This window comes from Glossina fuscipes, unplaced genomic scaffold (genome assembly GCF_014805625.2).
Source record: "Glossina fuscipes isolate IAEA_lab_2018 unplaced genomic scaffold, Yale_Gfus_2 0, whole genome shotgun sequence".
NCBI classification, from domain to species: domain Eukaryota; kingdom Metazoa; phylum Arthropoda; class Insecta; order Diptera; family Glossinidae; genus Glossina; species Glossina fuscipes.
The window spans coordinates 7105294-7122772 of NW_023998414.1; the positions used below are offsets into that span (position 1 = coordinate 7105294).

The 17479-nt window shown below is 32.3% G+C and overlaps 1 protein-coding gene across 2 annotated transcripts in view; it reads right to left on the reverse strand.

Moving 5' to 3' along the window:
* The window catches only part of LOC119644627 (integrin alpha-PS2), a 75218-nt gene that overhangs the window by 23345 nt on the left and 34394 nt on the right, over window positions 1–17479 (reverse strand). For both annotated transcript variants that reach the window (XM_038044255.1, XM_038044256.1), the window contains one exon: window positions 13701–13798. In XM_038044255.1, coding sequence (XP_037900183.1) covers window positions 13701–13798 — 98 coding nt within the window. The remainder of the gene's footprint in view (window positions 1–13700; window positions 13799–17479) is intronic.

A 17479-nucleotide genomic window follows, 5' to 3' on the forward strand; every position in this document is an offset into this window, starting at 1 on the left:
TGTGTATGTGTGTGTGTGTGTGTTAAGTTTATATGCCTTTCTTAAATTCCAGTAAATTCTCAAGTAAATAATTCTTTTCCCTGCTGTTTGTGCCATTGGTTTTGCAATTTTTCCTAAAATCTAAAATCGGTGACAGAAATCATGATTCAACGTTCTCTCTTTAATATAAATCTCTGCTAAAACCATCAGTACTATGAAAGCCCAAGTCGAAGTCGGAAAATAAAATAAGTGAAAAAAAATTTTCAACAATTTTATTACAATCGATTCAAGTTAAAATCACGTTGACCATTTTTGGCAAATAATCGTTGCATATATAACCATAATTTTATAGATGTGTATGTCTCTCTGCCTCACTATTCCTTTCCCCTACATATATATTTATAACATAAAAAAAAAACACAAAAAAACCTAGAGATGGAAAGTCACGATATTATAATCGATTTCGATAGCTATTATCGATATTGAAGGCAAATGCCTTCAATTTCAAGCAAGAAATACATCCGTTCCTATGGTGAACTATGTTACAAGTACATAATATCATGCAGTTTCGTGTCGACAATCAAGGCAATAAGCTAAAGTGGTAAAAAGACAAAATGAATGAGCACAAATAGGTACAAGCGGGCGCGAGTGAGTACATGTGATCATTGTGCATAGACAGACGGAAAAAAGATAGGAATCAACATAAGCAGATGCAGATGGTCGCTTGATATAAATGCACACTCGCAAGGTCACGATTCAGCATGAATGGACGCAGACAGTAACGAAATAGCAGGGATCGTAACTTGGTATAGAAGGCCACGTATGGACTCGGAAAGGCATAAATGAGAGCGGATAGGTACATGGCACATGGCATAGATGGGCACAGATGGACTTGGGAGAGCATGAATAAGCCCAAGTAAGCACACACGGCCACGAATCAGTGCAAACGGGTACGCATGGGCATGGATGGGTGCGATTGGGCAAAAATAGCTCAGATACGCACGAAACATGACTAGGTAAAGCCTTGCCTGACTCTATTTTGAAAGAAACAAACAAAATTACCATTAAAATGATTTCTTTGCACTTTTACATATTCTCGAACGTGATGGTTCACGGCAAATAATATGCAAACAGTCTTGAAATATATGTACTGCCGTCAACGAGCTCTTGCCAATCAAATTTCAACCTCATGCAAAGAGAAATTGTTACGCATAAGTTTGTGGAAGATGGTGTTCTCTTCTAAGAATGCAGTAACGTTTCCAAGAAATCATCGAACATTATTGTCTACCCATTTACAAGTTCTCTTTCTTGAAACTCTTTCATTTAACTGTGAACGAGAATAAGCTTTGAAAGCATTTTCTTTACATCGAAGCTTTCGATCAATAATTTTGATTAAACTCTTTATCTTATATTTCATTATTCGTTTAATGCAATGTATTTTGCACTGTAGCATGCGCGATTATGAATAGTGAATAGTCTCCTGTCACTTGTAACGAAATGGAGAATTGTCGTGAAATGGTTTGAAACTAGCGGAGGGACGTTAATAGGCGGACATAATAAAAATCGAGAGTTAATTTGTAGAAAGTAATAAATATGTAGTGTCTCAGAGTCAGCACAGCTAAGCGGAAAAGAAAGTGGATAAGAAAGACGTTCTTTAAATTGCTCTGATTCTGATCGATATTTTTGATTATTGCGAACGAATGGAATTTTATAATCCTTTCGTAGCAATGGATAAATAATATAAGAAACGGGACTAAGTTAAGTTTTATCGAAAATTCCACTTGAAGAGATTACTTCTTTTTGTCCGAAAATATGATTTATATTTCATAAAAAGTCGGCGATTGGGTTTTTTTCTCCAAGAAATCAGCTGCTGGGCCATTAGTAAATACACTCGATATTAGAATCATTTCTTGTACTTTAGCTTTAAGTACCATGGACTGTTTTTAAAGCATGAGTACTATGACGGAAAATTTTATCTTGCAAGTACGAAGTCTCAAATCAATGGACACACATTCAAACAGCGGAAAGGTATATCTACATGTTGGAATACACGAAGAGTGATGAAGAATTTTAATCTTAAAATTCATTATTTGTAAGATTGCTATGAATGTTATGTAAATTAGCCTTCCCCGAGTCTGTTTGGTTTGAATGAATCATTGCTTCTTCTTCTTCCTTTGTTATCAATCCATTACTGAATATAAGCGATCTTATGCTTTTTTTTTTATAAGTCATGATATTATTGTGAATCAAAGTCCGAAAATATTTCTGGCCTCTTTACTTTCTGTACGATTTGGCCTATGGGCCTTGGTCCTGGTCCATTTCAAATATTACGTAACAACAACATTTGCATACTCACCATGCTTCTTTGGCCTTCGACACGGTCTATCACTACTAAGGACACGAGTTCATAATTTTCTTCATGTGCCATGCGTCCAAAACATGCAGTTTTTCTTTAGTACCTTAAGTTCTGAGTTTATCCGTCCCAGAATTTTAGCATTATATACGCGATCCGGCCATAAATCGCTTTCAGATCGTTCAATGTATTGATTAATCATTGCTCACCATATGTTATTCAATATTTTATCAATAATGTATCGTTTTAATTAAATTTGAAATATTAAATGTATAAGATAAATTCGGACTGAGACGAATTAAGATTCAAATAAAGACGCAGAAAGTTTTTCGCAAATGAAGAAACAGTTATAAACATAAATATTGACTACATTACATTGAATTGATTTTCGCTTAGGTTCCTCCATATATATTTACTATCCCTTAAATATAGAAATGCAAGCCTGCGACTTTAAACAATGAATTTTATCTTGTTTTAGCATATGCGCAGACTTCATAATCATCGTGATCTAGTTATCAAACGTGCGCGGATAAACAGGAAGCAGAACTGTAAAATAAATTTCAGATTACAGAAGGACATGTACATATATTTGTTTCAATTTTTTCTTTCTTAACTAAAATTATCGATAAATATTAAATTGTCATCTTTAGCGTCTTACACTTTGAATTGTTTTACCTTAAAAAAACCAAACCTGTGAACATTATTGTTGCTGATATGAAGTAGTAGTTGGCGAGGATATTGTTGTTCATTCAAGGAGAAAGAACAAGAGTAATGACAACAGCATCGCAACAACACACATATACAATAGCCTTTTTGAGAACAACAACTCAACAAGATTGGTAGTGATCGTGAACAATGCTATAAATGCCATTTTTGGTTCACTGAATATTAACTTTTTCACCTACAACTGCTTGAACACACGCACGCATTCACTATAGAAACTATAGAAACATATGTATGTACATAAAAATTTATGATACATAATCGTATGATAATTTAGATAAACAACATAGCATTTTGCATATATATGCATTTATTGGATCTGATTTAAAAATGTTCAGTCACTTAACCAAGATTTCTTTATTTACTTGCAAGACTTGCAAGGCAGAACAAAGCGAAATGAAAATGAAAAAAAGAAAAAAAAAAAAAAAAAATATGAAATAGAAAAAGAACAAAACACATATCGATTGCATGGTAACAGTGAGAATCGTGTCTTTTTGCAGGAGTATAAAAAACTCCATCCAATAAGTTGTTATGCTATTATAGCAGTTTTTCCTTCTTATTTTTTGTAAGGTGTTTTAAAAATTATATTTATAAATATATTAAATTTCTATGATTTAAGGCGAATTTTTGAAACCCGATTATAGACATAAACACACATATGTATTAAGTTTGGAAAAGTACAGCAGTCTCATCATCATTTGATTCAATTATCGTTATTTCAACAATATCATCCATCGTATCATATATATATATATATATATATATATATATATATATATATATATTTATAACTGTGTTTATCTGTGAAATGTTAAAAATTATTTGAAAATTATCTTGTCACGTTGCAGTCGACGTGCCGCTGCTGAAATCATTGTATTAAGGCCTCCCGCCACCATATTTGGCATATGCATGGCATATAAAAAACGAAAGAGGAAGAGAAAGAAATCAAACATTTGCTGACTTTTCGGATGACGTAAATTTAAGCCGTCTGTGATTATGTGCATCCGTTTATATTGTGTTTGCACTTAGATCATATAAATCCATTAGCAGTTTTGTTTCGTTTCTTTTCTTTATTTTTTTTATTTTTTTTTTATTTATTTATTTTTTTTTTGCTTCGCTTTTATTGAACATTCAATGACAGACAAGGAGCGCCATGTCAAAAGTCAATTCGTTTTAAAGTTGCTTTTGTCTTCTTTTAGCTTTTTTTTCTGCGATGCCGGCACACATTGATAGAAAAAGGTTGCGTCGTCGCGATCGTGTCATTGATTGTATTGCGAAATCAATAAATAAAAAATTTTCCAAAAATTATAATTAAAAGACGTTTTTCTTTACAAAATCAAAACAAACAAAAAAAAAAAAAAAAGGAATAATTTTTTAAAATCAAATATAAAACAGCAGGAGTTTGATTATTTCAATCACGACGATGAATTAATTTATGTCATTGCCTTATCCTTAGAACACTCGCAGAGCTGTCTTATGTTATAATAAATAATAAATAAGATTTTCCAAAGTATCTCAATACAAATAACTAACGGTATTTTTCCTTTATCAGGGAATAATGAAAGGCAAATGAATCTACAACAATCATGATCATGTTTGTGCGAATCATATTTACATTGACATGTCGTTTTGTCAACTTGTTGCTACTTGATAGCTGACTATAATGAGTTTGAATTTAAAAAATCAGAAAAAAAATCCACCCATCTTTCATTCTTTAATCATAGTGCGCACCTTTGGAACAATCTTCCAGCAAGTGCCTTTCCCGCCGTACCTGATGTTTCCACTTTTAGATCAAACGTACAAAAACACTCTTCCGTCCTTCCCATCCATTCCCCATCTGCAAAGCTTCTTGATTATCATTGTGCCTGCCCTTATAAAGGACATTCCCTGAGTGATTTGTTATATACATAAAAAAAAAAAAAAAAATTCCACTTCTTAATCGGTCCGTCCATTTTTATTCTCATTTATTTTACAAATGCTTACATTATCCAAATCTAATATTATTCGCATGACATCATTTTCTTTATTCCGAAAATCTTTTATTTATTAATAAGTAATTTACTTAAAGATTTTCTTTCTTTACATCAATCAAATTTATTATAAATGTTTTATTGAAAAAATTTATAAATAATTATTTTGCATATGCAACAAAATTTAAATTCTTTTATTTATAATTTTTTGAAGAAAAAAGTAAAAAAAAAACTATAGCGGATCACGGTCCCTATACCGCTTTATTCAATGCGAATAATTCGTATAACGAGGGTTCCAAATAGGGCGTTATATGGCAAGTGGTCGAAAAAGTGGTCTGATCTGAATCATTTTCAATAGCTTTCGTCGTTGGGACGAAACACCTTAGCGTACCTAAAAAAAATCCGCCTGTGTAGACGAGTGGGCAAGAGTCTCGACTAGCAACTCAATGGTTGTGGGTTCAAATTTCAACTGCGGTAGAGTTTTCAATAAAACCGAAAGTCGTAGGTGTTCGTGCTTTAAGACTTTAGTCTTTAAAATTATTCTCTGGCTAAATTTATAATAATAATAATAATAATAATAATGCTTAAAAAAATAAAATGGACCGGAAGACAGACGGACAGGCTGATAGACAAGCTCAACCCAACTCAAAAAGTAATTCTCACCTTTTCTTATATAAACACTTTCTGCATCGATTTGCGCTTGCCTACCCTACCGTTCGTCAGTCCGTCCAACTTGTATCTTTGTTTTCAATCTACAAGTCGATCGAAATCTAATACACCGACGTACCAATGTACCGACGTGACCAATACTTCAGATGGGATCACTTTTTTAACCACTTCCCATGCAATACTTTATTTTGAAAAACGTTATATGAACAACTGTTGGGTCATGTAGGGCATTTAATAGTAGTCCGTGGCGCACTATAATATTTTTATTTATTTTATATTCAGTTCATCAATTGACCACTACAAAGTAAAGTAAAGAGACATACAGTTATATTCTCTATATGCACCGCTTAGGGAAATTCAATTCAATTTTCTCAATGGAGTCCGACATAAGGCCATAATCATCGACTCAATATTGAATCAAAATTAACATTCTCTTCTAGTATTTCTGGAAGACGCTAATAATAACAAGCTCCTTCCCTCTCACTTCTCTTCGGGCCTATTCCATGAAATAACTCTAATTACTCCCTTCCACATTGACGAAACGAATCGATGATAGAGATACCACTATTCAATTACAATCGTTGGAGATTTGAATATATCTTTAACTTTGATAATTTATAAACACATTCATATAGCGATTCGGTATTCTAAAAAGTATTGAGCTGTGAATATTAAAGTGCCCATCATGTTTTGTTCATTAAATTTATACATTTTGTGATTCATATCAATCACACGCACAATATTTGCGCTTAACTAATGTAAGTCACACTGTTGGGCTTAATACATTTTCAGTTCATTTTCTATATCAATTTTTATTTATTGCTTTTTCTTTTTATAGAGTCTTGTCATTTTTTAGTTTTCGTAAATGCATCTGACACATGTTTTGTTTAAACTTATGACATTGATCGAAGCTTGACAATATGTTGTGACATTGAGCGACGCATTAAAGCGCTGAGTAGAAAAATCTGTCTCCAAAAAAAAAATAAAAAAATAAAAAAAATAAATAAATAAATAAAACCAAAGAAAAAGTAGAAGAAAAAGAATGGTCCGAAATGCATTCATTAAGATCAAGTTATGTAAATAAAATCTTAATAATTTCAAAAAAAAAAAAAAAAAAAAAACCTTAAATAAAATCTCAATATAATAATTTAACACTGGAACTACCGAGTACGTCATTTTTATTCCGTTTAATTTTCAATCAGAAAGCGTATATGTTCCAAGATTTTTTGGGGACTTTCTTACAAGCCTATAATCACTTTTTTCCTAGCTCTGGTCTACTTTTCAAAATGCTGACAACTTATATCTATTTCTACCGAAAAGGGTCACTTTGATCCCCTATTTTTGTCGTCTTGCCACAGTCGTAAAAATGATTATAATAATCTGAAATATGGCAAAGACATTTCTTGACCGATTAAGAATTTGAGGTTAAGAACTGGGTATGTGAGGTTTTTAAGGCAAGTTTTCTGAAATATCTTTACAGGATCGAAAATTTTAGACGAAAGTATAAAAAATGTCATCATTTTTTTGGAGGTTGTTTTAGTTTCTTATTTATGATGGGTATGTATGTAAGCAGATCACAACCATTTCCTTTGACATTGGATTTTTCATCCATCACGGAGTGTTTGTGCCAAACTTCAACTCTTTTCAGCTCACTTTTGATAGAAAAAGTTATAATATATGCAAATCGTCGATAGTTCTAGTGTTGAGAGAAAAAAGATAAACGGATTCTTAACGTAGAAGAACGAAAGTGAGAGATAGAGAACTAAAATAGGAACTTAAAAATAGAAAGGGAGAGCAAAAATGGCTAGATCGTCGTTTACGAAATATCAGAAAGTGACTGGATAACGGCAAATTAGTTTATCCCTTCGGCTTCGCCTTCGCGTTCGGGCCATAATATGCTATAAGTAATCGGTGGCTTTGCATGGTCTTAAATCATGGAGATACAAAATTGAGTACAATGAACCAACTGGACGCCTTGAAGATGTGATGTCACCGTAGAGTTCTAAAAATATCGGAAGCAGATCACAACTCCAATACGATGATAAGATGAGTAAACTCCGAGCGTGAGCTATTAAAGTGTATGCATGTCGAAGGGCGTACAAACGTGGCCAATGTCGTGATTGTGTAGTATTCGAAATTAGATATAGGCTAAGAACCGTAGACCAAATCGTACACACAGCAAGATGTCGAAAAGTTTTTTTTAACGATACTTAACAACACAACTTAGTACACAATAATGTCATGAATTGTAAAAAAAAGAAAAAAAAAACTTGTGTGAACACTTATATCGACTAATGGGTTGGTAGTTAGAAGGAGAAGAAAGAAGGAAATCTTAATATTTTCGAAAAAAAAGGAGCGAAAGGCTTACCATGAAAAAATTTTCAATTTTCTACGTAAAACGAGAAGAATTGCGTGGAAAGGCCCTGCTCGAGAATTTAAGGTTTAATCCTAGAAACGGATATTTATTTGATTTGTTGAAATTCATCTAAAATCAAATAAACGCTGATGCTAAGCCAAATTCTTAAGGGAGCACGATTTGCTTTTGAATAGATTCTATTGAATCTACATAGCACCTATATGGAAGAGCCCACGCAATAGAAGCATACTGAAGTGTCAGTCTGACTAAGCTCATATGTAGCTTTGGATTACCGTTTAATGAAACTTAGCATTGACCTAACTTTATTTAAAGAAAGCTCAGCCTGCAGATGAGAAGATAGTCTTTGAGTCAAAGGGAAACCCTATACGCATGAACGATTCTACATTTTTCCAATTTCTGTGAATCGATGAAATACTCAGAAGTGAATGAATTCTGCCTTGAGAATGAAAGCTAGTTTCACCATGAGGAACATCTATCGAAATCGTCGAAGTCAGGTTGAAGGAGATACGAGTGAAATTCCAAGGAAAAGGAAAAAAAAGATGATTTAACGTCGGCTTGGAGATCATTGATGTATGAGATGAATAAAAAGGCTCCTACGTGGTAGCTTTGATGTCCACCTGACATTACGGTGCATTCATCCGAGATGATCGGGTTGACAACAAGTAATTTAATAATAAAAAAAAACAAAAAAAAACACACACACATAAGTAAGAAAATTATAGTCGGTCGTGATCGAATTTACTATAGCCATCACCGTGATCCTAAAAAAAAAACAACAAATAAATTCAATTTTCATACGCTATAATATTAGGTGGGCGCGGCTGATTTTTTCTCTTTTCAGAATAAAACTTGAAATTTATATCGTGTTGCTGTTGTAGTTTATAAGTAACTAACAAAAAGCACCAGTACTTGTCGCATAGGCGTCTAGGGGTTGGAGGCGTGTCCTTTAAAAGTTTTAGATCGCTTCTTTTACAAATTTGTAGACGATATCTTCATTTTCACTAATGCGAGAATCTTTACTACAAATACTATATAGTTGGACAAACGGACAGACAAACAAACGGGCATGCTCAGAAGCATTGTGAGTTTGCAACTGGCCAAAAATTGATATACATTATGGGGTCTTTAGACCTTGTTTCTGCGCCTTATAAAGGTTTTGAAAAAAAAATTAAAATATCACTCACTATAAAATTGAAAAGGCGTGAGCGATTTTTTCCATTTCTTCAGAGATACTGCGGAATCGACCAGAGAATATCCCTTTAGATTGTTGTAGATTTATCTGCTATAGTTGATAAGTAATGACGAAAAAACCAAAGCTTTTTTATTTCTTTTGAAAAATAAAGGTTTTCTCAGTTTACCTGTTCCTAACTCATTTGCAATGTCAAACTGCCTGCAAGGGCTTGCAATGTTTCTGCCAAATTTCAAGTCGATAGCTTCATTTTTACCGTCTAGGAAATGTTTCCAATAGGCATTATACAACGGACAGACGGACAACCAGACGAGATAGACATGCTTAAATCGAAGCTGATCAAGAATATAGTCTGTGGGATCTCAGAGGCCAACTTGTGGGTGTTGCAAACGGTTTGGGCAATTGAAAATACCCCACACGCTCCGGTGATGGGTATAAGAAACTATGTCAACAAACTTTTCATTTAAAGTAAATCAAATAAATTAGAAAAGTTAGCTAATAAAACTTTAATTATCGACGATTGTTTATAATGAAGGTCACGTTTAATTGAGTGGTTAAAAGTAAAGTAAAACCATCATTTTTTTTATTTATTTGCTTTTTTTATGACTTTATCTAGCGGAAAGGTCAACTATACTATCTATTGTAACATAAAAATAGCGTTAATTGAGTTTTAATCGTTAGTAAACAAATAAAGAAAGAGAAAAAGGAGGAAAAACAAAAAAAAAAAAAAAAGTAAATAAATAAAGAAACCTTTAGGCAGAGAATCTTAACTGTGTTAATGTTAAGCGATTAAACGGACATTTAACGAGCAATAATGTAAAACTTACTAAACAAGACACACCTGAATATGACAAAATATATGTGTGTGTGTGTGTGTTTGTGCGTGTGAATGTATGAACATTTACGCTCATACAAAGAATGGTTTATTGTGAAAATGACCCAATAAGTTTTGGTTTAATATTATTTTGTAACCGTAATAGATAACACAGATTGCTTGCACGCTAAACTTAGTCTTCTTCTTCTTATTATTATCATCATTTCTATTTATTTATTATTGTTGTTGTTGTTGCTGTTGCTGTTGTTGTTGTTGTTTTTTTCACTTTCGTAATGAAAAGTGAAAACAATGTTTCGGTAAATTTCAATCTAAACTACCTTTATAGCATTAAAACCCACTGCTTGATTGGTTTATAAACTAAACATTACCGCCCACCCATTCGGCAATTTCGTAATGCATTACAAATGCTCGGGTATGTGTGAAATGTTTTAAAAAACAAAAAAAAAAAAAAAAGACTAAAATAATACACAAGAAGGAAAACAAAAACCAAAAATTGAAAAATAACTTTAAGTTACACCCACCTGACCAAATAGCGATAAATAACTAGATTATCATAAGCTAAAAAAATGTGCATTCATTCATTTTAAGTCGATTATTGAACGCTCTTCACTTGAATCCGTAACATTCATTAACTTGTTAATGACTCTAATAATGTAAATGAATAGCTAAGCATATCCATCCGTAATATAAATAAATAAAAGAAGAAAAAAAAAAACAAAATCAATAGAGAAAGTCGCTAAATTGTTTAAGTCTTTTATTTTTTATAATTCATTTTGTCAAATACGTTGTTTGCAACGCCCAAAAGGTGTACATATTTTTGATCATCATGTCCGTCCGTCCGTCCATCTGTCCAATGTCTGTTGTATGCATTCTCCTCGCCGCAGACATGAAGCTATCGACTTGAAATATGGCAAAAACAATGCAAGTTCTTGCGCGCCCATTGGGATTGAAAATGGGCCAAATCGGTTGAAGAACAACCCCACAGTACCAGATAAATTAAGAAAACCTCTGCTTTTCAAAAAGAATAAAAAATTGTTTTTTCGCTCCTCACTCATAAACTACGGCAGACAAATATACAAATATTTGTGCTTATCTTCTATAGGCGATGCCGTACTACCTATACACAAATGGGAAATGTTGATCTAGCCCACCCAATACTTACAAAACTTGATATATTTTTTCAATGGCTTTAAAACGTGCAGAAGCATGGACTATATAAACTTTTGCCGAGTTCCAAATTCGAAATTTACCTAAGCACATTCGTCTGCGCAACTGTGCCGTATTTGTGGCAAACATTCTCCCATTCGCATAAATGAAGATATTGCCTGCAAATTTGCAAAGGAAGTGACTTGAACTTCTCCGAGGACACGCCTATGCGATAAAAACTTTTATTTTAAAAATAGAAAAAATCAGTCGCACCTGCTTCACCTTATAGAGTATGAAAATTTAGTTGTAGCCCTTTTTAGAATAACGGTGACGGGTATCAACGATTCGAGAACGACCAAAAATAATTTGCTTACATTTTTTTTTTTTTTTTTTTCATTGCAAACCAAAGACATATAAATTAGAAACCCTTTAACTCTTTACAGTATACATGTCCTGGAATGATAAAAGTTTCTTTCTTTTCATTTTCGTTTGATTTCTCATTTTTTCATTAAATTCTCTGTTTGAGGCCATTCGACGGATCATTAAAATCCAAAGAAGTTTGAGTCCGTTAAGAAAGCGTGCTATAAATTTAAAATTAAAAGTTGAAAAATTTGAAAACTATATCAATACATAGCATACGGATCCCATATATCGCTCAAAGATCATCAATGAGGAATTGTAGTGACTCAAGAGGGGCTTTCAATATTGCATAACTCAAAGCTACGCTGTAGTAATCTCGTAACGATGTTAGGCTAATTTCAGAATTTGACTATGAACATCCAATTTACAAAAAATGTCAATTATCGAGATTTGGGTGTTTACGAAATATATTAAATTATTATTACGTAATGTATGTATGTGTTTTCATAATATGTGCCTGAAAGGATCAATACATTTTGGACGACTTATAAACAACTTTTTTATTAGAATGCTGTTGGTGCATATGTTTGGTTTGTTTTTGTGCTAGCGACACTATTTACCGAAATTAATTTTCTTTCACATCGTGTACAAGATAACATGGACGTTTATTATAATGAAGGCAACTGGAGGCTTATAATTCATCCTGTATAAGTGCAAAATATTTTTTAATTTACCGAAGGAACGATACGATCCATGAACTAATTATGCGGGTAAAATTGTACCGAAAGAAATAGACACAACTTGATTTATTAATAATACCATAAAACATTGAATAATCACAACTCGAAATAACTTTTCAAGGAAGGTCACGATCTTCGTCGATATCGTGATTATGTTTTTCTTGCATTAATTTTGCGCCATCTAACGATGTTCGTAACACTGCTTGAGATGTGTACCGATAACGGTACATGCAAGCATTTATTCAAAATTATCATAGCGTGTACCAAAAACTACACATGTCGTGTGGAAATGACATCTTCTTATAAAAGACTTGGCAAGGAAAATATTAATGTGGAAGAAATGAACTCTCTTGGAAATGATAGGATCTTTTTTCAGATCATAAAAAACTTCGGTGTCTCTCACATAAAATTATAGGCCAAAGAAGCCATTAAGTAAGGCAGGGCGATAGAATGGACCAGGGCATAAAATCAGACCGTACGTCCGTCTCCATAAGGGCTTCTGCTCGTCTATTTCGTGAGTGTAACCGACTGTGTAATGTTTATTGGATCAAGAATTAACCCTCGCTCCCACTATTACTACCAGAGTAGTTAGCTTTCTGATCTTTTCACTATATTAATATAATATATTATTACGTTACACAAACATTGCAAATTTTGGTCAGATAAATAAAAAAGTGACTGTATTTTCTATAGACAGTGTTTCTCTGAATTTTATAGTAGAACTGCTTTTGTTGGTATTTATGGCAAAGTGCAGCTTTTTATTTTGACTTTTGGAACTTTGTATTCAAAAAAATCGAATAAAGATGGAGAGATAGGCAGAGAGAAAAAGAGAAGCGAAGAAGGGAAATTTGAAGTTGACTATAAATATATATACAATGCAAAGGCTGCGATGCCCCGATTCATAGTTATTACAAATACAATGACAAACTCACGATATGCTTAGAGAGGAAGTTCAGGCGCCCACATGCGAGTATATTCTCAAAAAAAAAAAAAAAAGAAACATTTATTTCAAGGTTTCGTTTGTTGTTTCTTTTTTAATTTTAAACAAGAGTGTTTAATAAATTGTTTAAAATATTGGCATTACTGTAAGGAGCATATGCTGAAGGAAAGCAATTTAGGAGATTATAAATCTTTACATTAAATACGATATTATTTTTATTATTAAATTTCTTATTTGCATATAGTCAGTCATTCACACATGCGCATACGCAATACAAAAATGCTAATAAACAATTGAATAAATCTTGCTTACTATATAAAGCACAAAATTTATAGTAAATAAATTTACAGAAAAAATTTATAATAAGTTGTCTGTCTGTCTGTCGGTATATTTATTTGTGTTTATGCATGAATACTCACCACAATCAAATCGCTATCGCGACTTGTAGCCACTGTTGCACCCAACCATTGATATGATTTACGATCAATCACTTCACCATTTGTGTTGCGTTTGTTGCCTGCAAGACAAAGAAAGGAAAAGTAAGAATTTAAATGACAAAAGTTTACTTCATAAGTTCATCATCTATACCCTCGCGTATATATATATATATATATACATGTCTAAGAGATAAAAGTATCAATTTAACTGAATTGTTTGTCCGTATATATATATGTACACTTAATCAAAATGTACAATGCAACAAAAACAAATAACTCTATTAAAGTGTGTTTAAACAAAAATTAAAAATAAATGAAAAGACAAAAACAATAACAAAAAAAAAAAAAAAAAATGAAGAAACAAAAGAAAAATTATTAAAAATAATGAAGACTAATAATATGCTGTATGTATATATGTGTGTATATGTGTATATATATACAAATATATTACATGTTTAAACAGAAGATCACATCGCATCATAAAGTCACAAAAATCGCTTATCTGATTTTATGATGACTGACTGATGAACTGACTGAGTGACTGACTGTGCGTGTAAATCATAAATTGTTTAGTAGTCATAGCACTTGAGTGAGTAATGGAGATAGCGAACGCGACTTCGGTATAAACTATAAGAAGAAGCAAAAATTCTTTTTATGTCTTTTTTACATTATTACAAGAATATTCCGTTTTTTTTTTTTTTTGGTTTTGTTTTTGTAATGAATGAAAATTTAATTTACGACTTTTACTTATATGATTGTTTATCATTCTTTATATATGTGTATGTTGAGAATGTAACACCTACCTTTGAACTTCACAAAGCATTTATTATTAATTCCTTTTTGTTTTCACGAAGGCATTAAAATAAATAATTAAAGACGAATATAAATTTAAAAATAATTATACATACATATATATGTATATAAATGTCTTAACGGTAGATTATGTGTATATAAGATTTTAGAGATCGTGAAATTTTATTCAATTAATTTCGAAACGAACGGAAATGTTTTCAGTCCGATACCTGTAAACTTTATATTCTAACATAGGACAATGGGCAATAAAGTAATTTGACGAATGCTAACCGATAAATAGTGTTGGTTTTGGGCGGGACGAGGGGAGGAACATACCTATTTCCCAACTTACTTTATGAGCATAAGCGCAGAAATTATGTGCCAAGATTTGTTTCTTTGTTTCGTTGTGTCAATGAATACTTTGGAATCCATATTCACTCGGAAAGCATATTTCTCAAAGATGCCCGTGCCGGACAGACGTAAGCAATGTGCTCCACATCACAAGACCTATTCGCTTGTAGGTCAAAAGATCAGCAATAAGTTAAACCGTTTCCACGGTTAGTCAAAACTTGGATTGAGAAAAAATTTACTTCTTTCTCTCTCTCTCTCTTTCTCTCTCTCTTTCTCTCTCTCTCTCTCTCTCTCTCTATTATCTCCACTCACTTGCTGTTCAAAGTTAGGGATTGATGCGTCGGTCGATCTTCCTTTCGAATCGTTTTCGCACCACGTTTTGCTACTCGTCTAATGTCGATCTATCGGTTAACTGTCTTTGATTTGCGAACGTTTTTCTTTCTCTTTTTACCATTGCGAATATATATGCATGTACGTTTGTATCTATTATCTATGCATTGATATAAATATTGCGTTGTCAATGAACGTTTTGTTTAAATAATGAACACTAATGCTTGGGCAAAGATTTTCGAGAATGAAAATCGCTAAGCGTTTTCAAAAGTCAACGTTACTTTCGGACGAGGAGGAGGCGTGAAATTATTAAAATTGCATTTTTCTTATTGCTTATATAAATAATAAACTGAATTAAATTCTTTGCAAAGCCTAAATAATAATTTAATATGTCAAGCCTCTTACCATAACCGTAACACTATTCCTATCTTATATATATATATATATACATATATATACATATACTTATATATACATAAATTGTTAACATATCCAATTATCATTTAGCTTAATAAGTTATTGTTATTAGAGTAAGCATTAATACTGCTGAGTTATTTTTGACAAGAGTCTCGTGAGTAGGCAAGAGTCTCGACTAGCAATTATCAATGGTCGTGCGTTCAAATGTCAAGTGCGGTAGAGTTTTTAATAAATCCGAAAGCCTTCGATGCTAGTGCTTTAAGACTTTAATCTCAGAATTTATTCTCTGACGAAGTTTATAATAATAATAATAATAATAATAAATAATAAATTGGATAATCTTTTCAATATCCAATGAATGATTATGGTTAGTATATTGCAGCTATATTACATATAACAAGCAGAAATACAGCTGAGTTAATTGCTTTATTATTTAATAATTGGAATAAACTCAATGATAAATTGCTTACGTTTACTAAGCCTATTATTCAATTTTTTGTTTTAAAATTCAGTCGACCGATCAGTAACCGATCGATTATCATATCGCATTAGATGGCCATAATGGCCATAATTAAAAAATCCTTAATTACTTTAATCATCATTTCCATTCTTAGGCAATGCGTAGAATTTATCACTAAATTAGTTGCATACTTATGCAATTTGAAATGCATAGTGCAGTGACAATGACTTTGACATTGTCACTGCTTTTAGTTGTTTACCGTTTCTATTCCATTCTTATTTTTATTTTTTTTATTTTTTTCATTGTTATCCCAGTATGTCGTTGATTACCTTTAAATAATCAATTTTATATGCATGACTCAGTCTGATGTCTTTATTACGATTTGCGTCCCCTTTGGTTTTATAGCTAAAAGTACCTTCAACTTGGCATTTGTTTTATCGTTTTCATGTATATACGCGCGCGGAAGCTTCTGTCATTTTTGCATTGAGTTAATCTTAAACACTTATGTTAATTGTAAATATACTCATAACGTTTCATTTCTTTTCCTTCTCTTATTGTTTACTGTTTAATTTGCTACTTTTTCGAGTTTATATTTCATTTCTTTAGTGTATTTATATAAAGTGTGCGTTGTCTGCTCGCTTGCTAAGTGAGTGGCAAGCACTTGGTTGGTTGCTACTTCCTAAATTAAATGGCATATCATTTCCGGCTTCTTTTCCTTTTTGCAATAAAACACAAAAAAAAAAAAAAAAAAAAATATTAAAATTCTCGTGAATTGAAATTCAATTGGGGAGAGAGAGAGAGTATGAAAATCAATCGCATATATGATAAATAATAGTATTTAATCATTAGCTAGACTCCGGGCTTCGTTGTCAATTGCCCAACTGCCCTGACTAACCGTATGATTGATTAGGTTGTTTGTCATTAATAACAACAAGAATAATAATAATAACAACAGCAGCAATAGCAGCAGCAGCAGCAGCAGCAGCAGCAGTACCACGATGTTTACTTACTTTATTAGCGATTCTTATGCCAGTTAATCAGTCAAATCACGTTAACAAAGCTGTATAGCGTTGACGGACATCATCTATCCAGGCTCGCAAGTAAAATGCAACGAATATTTATCAAAAAAAAAAAAAAAAAAAAAAGAAAGAGAAACGGAAGGTTTCATTGATCAATTGATCAAACAGCAGCACCCTCATCAACAATATTTTTTGCACACAAACACTTAAATTTAATAGTGGACTGCACGTGATTTATGCAGGCAAATTTAGTATTCATTACAACTTGAATACATACACACGCATATACATACGTATATACTTACATAAATACATTCATATACATACATACATACATACATACATACATACATACACGCATATACATACATACACGCATATACATACATACA